At 34.5% G+C, this 9,410-nt stretch overlaps 1 protein-coding gene across 3 annotated transcripts; it reads left to right on the top strand.

Annotated features, from left to right (window-relative positions):
* The first annotated feature begins 4,988 nt into the window (after positions 1-4,988).
* On the top strand, positions 4,989-9,137 carry LOC124370903 (dual specificity protein phosphatase 23-like). Of its 3 annotated transcripts, none has more exons than XM_046829209.1 (3): positions 4,989-5,219; positions 7,912-8,187; positions 8,730-9,137. In XM_046829209.1, the coding sequence occupies exons 1-3, from the start codon at positions 5,211-5,213 to the stop codon at positions 8,919-8,921; spliced, it is 477 nt and encodes a 158-aa protein (XP_046685165.1). In that variant the 5' UTR covers positions 4,989-5,210; the 3' UTR covers positions 8,922-9,137. The 3 variants fall into 3 exon arrangements, with proteins under 3 accessions (XP_046685165.1, XP_046685173.1, XP_046685168.1); XM_046829217.1 differs by having other exon boundaries at positions 4,994-5,247; XM_046829212.1 differs by having other exon boundaries at positions 5,000-5,197.
* The last annotated feature ends 273 nt before the right edge of the window (positions 9,138-9,410 follow it).

The raw sequence follows: 9,410 nt of genomic DNA, 5'->3' as shown, positions 1-9,410 counted from the left end.
GTCAACGCAACTTATGGATTCACTTGAGCGTTGTATATACAATATACATATATAGTTTATATTTATATACAAAGGGAGAGTGTGAGGGAGGGTGAGAGAGTGAGAGGGGGGAGAAGAGTTCCTGATGATAATATTTATTCACTGTATTTAGATTTTTCGAACATTTCCACTATACGTTATGCTAACAAACAAACTTCTTCAGTTTGAGCGTATCTATAGAACATATTTGTAAACCTACAGGTCATTGTAATGTTGTAACAACTATCCATGAGATAAATATATTTTCATAAGAAACTATTACGGATCACAGCGTGTTTTTGCAATTAGGCAGCTATATTTTCAACCCCTATATACCTATTTAGCGAATACCTAAGAAGTAAGACGGATTTGTGTACAAACTTTCATGTAAATGTTTTTTATTGTTTTCGATATGAGCCAATCAGTAAATTTGTCTTTTATATGTCATTGTAGGTTTCACAAATTTGCACGGTATGTACATTTAGTTTATACACTTCTATTATAGATTATACATAAAGATTCCGAAGTTCCCAAGGAAATGGAAAATCCTAATATGTATGATTATTAAGATGTCTATGCATTTCTGTCATGCAAAATTCTGACGAAATTAATTGTTAAAATGTTGCATGAACACTGCAATGGTATGTGCCTCAAATCATATTTCCGTTCTTATGTCTTAACTTAACCTTTGAGCCTCCCTTGTTAATATTTATCCCTCAAATCTTAGGCTTCTGAAAAACCCAATCAGATTTCTGGCCTCCTGTTCGTTGATAACCTTTAGGCTCAAGAAATAAGCCAATATGCACTTATTATTGGTTTTACAAACAGCAGGATAGTTCAGCTACATGAGCTCCACTGATTCTTCTGCCTATCGCAGTCTGCATTCACCAGTCTAGCTTAAAACCACTTTCATCAGATGTTTCCGAAGAGGACTATAACATGTTATATTCCAAGTAATAGTTGAATATCCTCCTTGCTTAGATCTAAGAGCCTAGTTCATTCTTTAGCATAAGGAGAGATAAACCTTTTTGATTGCTTGAGTCTTGAAGACTATCTCCATGTCTCAGATGGGACAATTTCTTTCTTAGCATATTAGAGCTTTATTGTAGAAAAAGGGTATTGCACAGCTTGGTTCTGGTCTAACCAAAAGATTTCCAGAACTTATCTCGACCAGACGTCTACAGTTTGATTCTCAGGAATGCCTTCCAAGCCAAGACACGTAGAAAAGGGCTACTTTGTTGAATCATGAGTAACTGTACAGCCCCAGCAAAGTGGCTTTAATATTTTATGGTATTAGTTATTCTGGACCTCTAGGTTCATTGTGGATGAGCCTTCTGGCGCATTTTTCAATTGCAATGATTTATGCTTGGAATAATGTGGCATGTTTTTGTAATGGTGAAGTGCAACCTTACTGTAATTTGTTTGTGTAATCGATTTTGTTGTGCGCCGCCAGTCTTGCTCCTGTTTGTTCTGTTCTCTTCAACTGCTGTGTTTTGTTCTGCTTTCAGCCATCACACAAGACTGCACAAGTGGGCATTGGTTTTTATGACTTCATAGATCAAATTTATCGTCTAGGGATATAATCCTGTGGCATGTTTTTGTAATGGTGAAGTGCAACCTTACTGTAATTTGTTTGTGTAATCGATTTTGTTGTGCGCCGCCAGTCTTACTCCTGTTTGTTCTGTTCTCTTCAACTGCTGTGTTTTGTTCTGCTTTCAGCCATCACACAAGACTGCACAAGTGGGCATTGGTTTTTATGACTTCATAGATCAAATTTATCGTCTAGGGATATAATCCTCATTTGTCACCAAAAGACTTTAAAAAGCAACAAGAGCTTTTGTTGCTTTGGACATTGACACCATGTTATTATAGTGTTAGGTTTTTACTTCACTTAGGTTAAATTAGGATGAAGTTATTACTTCACCTGCATTTGAATCCATGAATATGACTGAATTACATGTGTGTGTGTGTGTGTGTCTGTGTGTGTTTACTATCAGGTTCAACACAATATTATAATGGATTTCCCAAGATTTATTATGAAACACATGCCTAATCAAATAATGTATTTGTTATATTTTTAGTTGCATTTCTGTTAGATATGTCACTGTCTGTTATCTAAGGTTGTAGTTCAGCTTACTGCTTTCTTGTTTACCCTATTCGTACCAGTAAGATTAAACGCCGGGGCGGCAAATCACGAATTTGACGTTACCAACGTATTCTGCTCACCCTCCTGAACAAAAAATATATATAGTACTATGGGGTGCAAATGACAAATAACATGATTTTAGGGGGTATATTGATAAGTGGTTAAGTTTCTAATGTTTTAATGTTCAGTTTGTGTGCTGTGTCTGGATAATCTGTTTACTTGAATATTATCTGCGGCCGGGACTGATAGCAGCCTGATAACGTACCTGTTATCTGAGTTCTCCGGGGCATGGGTCAGTTCTACACAAGATATCGTGTTCAGTAGGTCGGATTTTTACTTTGATGAATCAACCATCCACTAGTTCAACCAACCCTAGTGAATTGTGTGTGTCGGAGTGTTTCGTAGGGCACGTAAAGAGTTTACGTTTTAACCGAAACGCAATTATCTCTTTTTTAATTGAACATGGAATTTTAAAAAAATGAGTGTATGTGTTCGTCGTGCGGTCGAGTGGTGTTTTTAAACCGGGAGACTTTGTCGTTTCGTTGTGATAGACGACTTTTTTGTTGCTGCTGCTCAGCTGTATCCGCCAACACACTAATGGTATGTGTTCTCTGATCCATCTATATATTTGAGTTTTTCATGATTTATTTAGTTTTTTAACTTTACATAATTGCCTTTGCATTACATTTCAATTTATATTTTTGATCAGCCCCTCTAGTATTTTATATTTTACTGATAGGTACTATCTCGAGGGATGTTTTTCTTTTATTGACATCAGCGCGGGGCAGCACCGCTGATGGCCGGAGGCACTCGTAATTAATTTTTTTCTTGAAATTAAGAAAAACATTATTTATTTTGATCAAAATTCTGCTCATTTCTGTATTATTTTTCATTTACGTTTGCAAAGATGGCGGCGCAACCGATGGCGTCATCACGAGGTTCAATCATTGGCCACAAAAGGTCACGTGACGCTAGACGTGGATGTAGAACATGGAGATATTACTGAAAAGTTATTTAATTTTTCATTTTCTAGAACTTCGTTATTTCTCATTTCCACCCCATCAAACCTTATACTTTTTTGTTCTATATGACGATTCCAATAAGTTTTTAACGCAAAACTCGTATTTTTCCCGCCCCGGCCGTTAATATTTTAGGGCCCTGAAGTTGGAGAGAGAAACAATTTTTATGAGCAACAGTGAAATGCATACATTTGTCTACAACATTCCATAATATTTCAATGAATAGCCCTTACAACTACAGGAGCACTTTATTTTAGGCCAGAGTGAAGAAATACTAAGTCCGTAGTAATTTCAGTGAAAGCTCTTGCATTGTAATATGATGTAGCTCTATAATAATTGTGAATTGGAAGTAACACTTTTAAAGTACATATTACTTCAAAATTCATTGATAAGAAGTACGAAAGTTAAAAAAAATTACATCTGGCTCTTTTTTAGGTTTAGCGTGTGAAATAGCATATCTGGCTTGAATCAAGATATATTTCACACATTAAATTAGAGTTTGCCTTGTTACTACAATAAAAGAAATATGTACTTACTCACCACCCTTACTTGCAACACTGTTGCCTTGATCAAGAATATACATACATAAACATACACCACACAAGTTGGTCTGAAGACTACTTTCAGAAAATGTAATCTAATTGCAGTCTAGGTACTTCCTGTGCTGGTAGTCTGTTGAGAGCATAATACATGCATGTCAAATTTCACATTTCTAGGACAGCAAATACAGTTTATCTAAGTGTTGCACTCTATTTCAGCCTGAACTTGATATATTATGTGTTTAATAGTCATCTGTAATATATTTATAATCTCCGTTACCTGTATTAGATAGTGCACAAGCACAATGTTTCAAGTATCAACAAATTTTAACATTGGATGCAATATATTCTCCCAGGCCGTTACATAACCAAAGCCGTTACACTTATTTAAGAGTAAGAGAAATATAGCTATCATTTTAAATATACCTTATTTCCATTAGTGAAAAGATTCTAATTCAGAATTTGACTAAACACTGTGTTTCAAATGTTATTCACACTGAAGGAATATTAGAAACTATAGGAGCTACAGAAAAGATAAATAGGTAAAGTTGTGCATAATAAGACCAACAAATTGTTAGGTTAATAGTTTTTCGTCAAAATGTTCAAACTGTCACAGGTCTCTTATTAATACTTATAGTGGCACATTTTGACATGAAATCCGCATGGCATTTTTTCTAGTTCTAAATATGATAATGAAACCTTGTTCAAGACCAGCAAGCAGGTTGTGTAGGGTTCAAGTCAATTTTTTGAAATATAACAACTCATTTTTTACTTAATCAAAAGAAAGTAGATTGTTTACTGATTCCAAAACTACCATATATGTAATACTTTCCTTCTGGGTTAAAAAGAGAGCTATGACAGTTTGAAAATGTTGACCAAAACAGTATTTTGAGCACAGCAATGTAACAAAACAACAACCAATAATTAGCTTAACCACATGATATTTTGGTCTTGATACAATACTATGCCCAACTTTGTCAATTTAATCTTTTCTGTAACTCTTATAGCTCTCATGATCACTTCTGTGTGCATAAAATTTGGAACATACTGTATAAGAGTGTAAAGTATTGTAGTAATAAAATTATTATTTTACATTATTTATTGGTAAACAATAATTCCTAAAAATCTAACAACACAATCAAAATTACGTAATAAGTATGAAATACATGAATAATATACTTAAATGTGAATAATTGTTTAAACAATTAGTCATAACATTTTTCTATATGTTTTATAAGACAAGTATTTTTTCTTTTTGATCCTATATGAGTTAAAGGATAGATATTCACAATTCCAATAAAGTAAACCTCTTAAGTGCTTAAAATATTTATATATCAGAATATACAGTGATTAAGTAGCTACAGCACAATCAACTAAGCTTTGGATGTGTCTGGCAGATGTGCAAGTTATTTTTGTCTAATCATTGGTCAGGTCTTGGCTGTAGCTAAAAGGAAGCTGGAGAATCCACCAATATAGTTCAGTATTGTTATGGTTTGGGTAAATAGACCATACATGGATATACTTGGTAATATAACAATAATTTATTCTCAAGTGCTCCATATATGTAACTCTTAATAAAATTATGGGCTTGTGTGTATTAAATTGAGACGAGCAGGACTACTTCATATTGGAAATTTTGGGTTGATAACAGCTTTATCTGACTGGAGCACTTTATAGGCTTGTTATAATACATACCACATTCTGATACATTTTACTATTGTGTCAGTAATTTCCAACTTAGGAAAGATATAAGCTAAGAAACATATTATCATTTAATATACCTATTTAGCTCTTTCTATACCCTCCCACTTTGTCCTTAACCAAAATTAACATTGCTGATGATAAATTTCTTATGAATAATTCCTCTGTTGATATCAAGAGCATAAAATGAAAACATGTCGATACATATTGATATCAAGAAAAACCAATGTTGTGCTTATACAATGTGAATTGGTCATCAGCTCAAAGACAGTACTTCCAGTTTATTTTTCTTATTCGTTCCCTCCTGGATGAAATAAAAGCTAAATATCTCTAATTTTTTCAAGGTAAAATTTTGTAAGATAATATAATTATTGTTCTTTTATTTCTAAGCTATTTAGAGAAAAGACATGCTGTTGATGCAAATATTAAAAAGTTTACGACTCAAGCAAGGGCTTAAGGGTTCATGTAGGCCTTGTCTTACAAGGTCTATTCAGAAGGTAAGGAACATTTCTATATGATAAGGCCAAACATGCGCCAACCACATATTATACAAATTGGTGTGCTCGGCACCTCAGTCAGTGCCCAGCTGTGACAACAGGAACATCTCCACACTGCCCTTTTTTTATATTAAAATTTTAAATGTGTGCTAAAATTGATAATCCTGCCAGTTGTAAAGTGCGGTCTGTGATTTTTTGTTTTGTTGGATAAAAACTTAAAACCAATAGAAATTCATCGGGAACTGTGTGAAGTGTATAGGGACAACATAATTACTGAACGTTCTGTTGTGCATTCAGTTTAAAAGTGGCAGAACAAATCATTCATGATCAAGAAAACTCGTTCAGTTAGGAAGTTTTTCCTTATCATCCCTACAGTCCTGATTTTGATCCAAGTGATATTCACTTGTTCCCTAAAAATGAAGACCTGACTAGCAACACAGCGTTTTGTAAACGATGACGAGCTGCTCGTCACTGAGTGTCTGACATCACAGGTGGCGAATTCTATGACACAGGAATTTCAAACCTTGTCCACTCCTATGATAAGTGCTTACATTTGTATGATAATAAAGTGGTAAAGCAGTATTATTAGTCCCCCTTTCACATGTAGACTTGTATTTGACATTAAATTACTGAGCAGCCCTCGTAAATACTTTCTCTCTGCAGTCTGTGATTTTTTGTTTTGTTGGATAAAAACTTAAAACCAATAGAAATTCATCGGGAACTGTGTGAAGTGTATAGGGACAACATAATTACTGAACGTTCTGTTGTGCATTCAGTTTAAAAGTGGCAGAACAAATCATTCATGATCAAGAAAACTCGTTCAGTTAGGAAGTTTTTCCTTATCATCCCTACAGTCCTGATTTTGATCCAAGTGATATTCACTTGTTCCCTAAAAATGAAGACCTGACTAGCAACACAGCGTTTTGTAAACGATGACGAGCTGCTCGTCACTGAGTGTCTGACATCACAGGTGGCGAATTCTATGACACAGGAATTTCAAACCTTGTCCACTCCTATGATAAGTGCTTACATTTGTATGATAATAAAGTGGTAAAGCAGTATTATTAGTCCCCCTTTCACATGTAGACTTGTATTTGACATTAAATTACTGAGCAGCCCTCGTAAATACTTTCTCTCTATATTATAGTGTGATAGCTCAAAGGTAGGATATTTTGTCCACATTGGTACATTTATATGTATGTAGCACATTGATGTATGAATGTTGGCAAACATACCAATTTTGATTTGTAATTTAGTAGTCATGGTTATTTTTACACAATTTTACTGAAAATACAATGTTATTAAAACAAAAACTATGATTAAAATTTATTTATATCTCCATTAGCACTTTGTGTCCATAGTCTATAGAATAGGTCAGGCTTTGTCCACAATGTCAGCTACAGACACAAGAATATAACTTGGGACTCGTTATTGACTTCTATTGTTTAAACTTAGCCTGGATATTTTCTGGTTATATTTATTGATTGCTTAAGCCCATATTTCTTGATTTTTGAGACCCCTGCATAAGTTTTAGTAAAAAATATTTGTATTTTTTGTCATACTACAAGCAAGTCTAAATAGCTGATTGTTAGCTGTTCTCTCATGTTGAGAGATCAGTAAATTTTCATGTATGTAAAACAGGCAACATTATTGTGTGTTTTGTGTAGAGGGAGGATTAAAACACAACAGCCCCCATCGGACTATTATGGTGTGGGCTGCTTTAATAACTTAATAGCGTGGCATAAACACTACACCAAGTCTCAGACCATGTGACATTACAGCTGATCATACTAGAGTGTGCATTGGAATGTGCTTCTCTACCAAAGGCTCACTATTATTACCTTTGGTGAAAAATTCCAAATATCTGTTCCAGTATATAACTATACCCAGTTTACCATAGTGATTTGGCTGGATAGTAGTCTTTCCAAGTATTAACTGTATTAATGTAAAGTTGGTGCTAATTACGTTTTGATCTGTTATCTAACACGCAGATGACCGAGGCTGTCTTTCCTCCGTGGAATTTCTCATGGGTAGTGCCAGACAGGTTAGCGGCCATGGCATGGCCTCAGACAGTGGCAAGCCTGGACTACATTATCCAGCAGGGGGTAAGACACCTAGTCACCCTGTCTGCAGAGAAGTTACCACCAACACACGTGTTTCCACAGCTCCGCCACACTGTCATCTCCGTCCTTGAGTTCGAGGCTCCCACCCTTGACCAAATCAAGCAGTTCATTGCCATTTGTGAAGTAGAGGATCAAAACAATGAGGTATCACATATCTTTCTAAATTGTGTAATTTTTACTCTAGTCTAAACAATGCAATTTTTTACAGTAAAGTTAACATTTCTCTTGAAATGGCACTGACAAGAATCCATTCACCAATCCCAAATAATGGAATACATAAATCCTTAGCCCTCTCAGCGATAATAAAAGTAAACGGCTTTGTTCACGATTTCAACTTACCGATTGCTGTCTCTCCCAGACTGATTTTTTTCATTCCAAAATTAGTTCTAAAAAACCTAAATATTTATTTTATATTGAATTCTAGAAGTTTAATAATATTTTATTTTACTGCATTCAGTGTGACCATAGTGGAATAATATTCTTGAGGATTTCTATTTATACCTTTAAGTATTTAATGCTATAAATGGCATGCTACTGTAGTATATCACATTTTGTAACCTGTAGTGATAAGCTGCTATTTATAAATATTAATTATAAAGTAGCAGTGCTACACTTACAAAGGTCGTACAACTCAAGAGAAAAATTTCTTCATGCTCCAACACGGATGAGACTAATACTGTTGGCAGGCGGTGGGAGTTCACTGCCGCATGGGTCGTGGGAGGACTGGTGTGATGGCAGCTTGTTACCTTGTACGCTTCGCTGCGCAGACTCCAGAGCGAGCCATCACTAGCTTGAGGCTGACTAGACCCGGTTCTGTGGAGACTTATGCTCAAGAAAGAGTTGTGCTTGCCTATCATGACTTTTTGCGAGCTTCTTAACTATGAGAACCATTCCAAGATTGAGTTTAAAACTGTACTCCTTTTATAATGCAACTATAACACTACAGAATGATGTATGTGCAATAAATGTAGTTTAATAAAAGTATGCAATATAAAAATGCAAATCAGACAATCCTTTATTGCATAGTATATTATATAATTAATACTGAAAGCAGCCTTTTCTGGATGTAATTTTTTAACTGAAAATAATTTGTGTACGAGTTAGGAATAATACTTTTTACTTTTCATTGTACGCAAATAAAATAATAATAAAATGATATAATTTATCAACATAATGGAATTAATTATTTAACCAGATATAACATTTTTAGACATACTTTCCACATTTAAAATTGTGTTTTTTTTATTAGTAGTTTGATTATTAATCGACATTTATTTGAATAGTGTTCCAAAAATAATGACATCTGTGTTTACATTTATACTGCCAACTAAATTCATAAAATCAGCTGATTCCAAATGCCTTCTAGT

The sequence above is a fragment of the Homalodisca vitripennis genome, chromosome 1 (genome assembly GCF_021130785.1).
Source record: "Homalodisca vitripennis isolate AUS2020 chromosome 1, UT_GWSS_2.1, whole genome shotgun sequence".
In the NCBI taxonomy this organism is placed as follows: domain Eukaryota; kingdom Metazoa; phylum Arthropoda; class Insecta; order Hemiptera; family Cicadellidae; genus Homalodisca; species Homalodisca vitripennis.
This window is presented reverse-complemented; position numbering and strand designations above follow the sequence as displayed.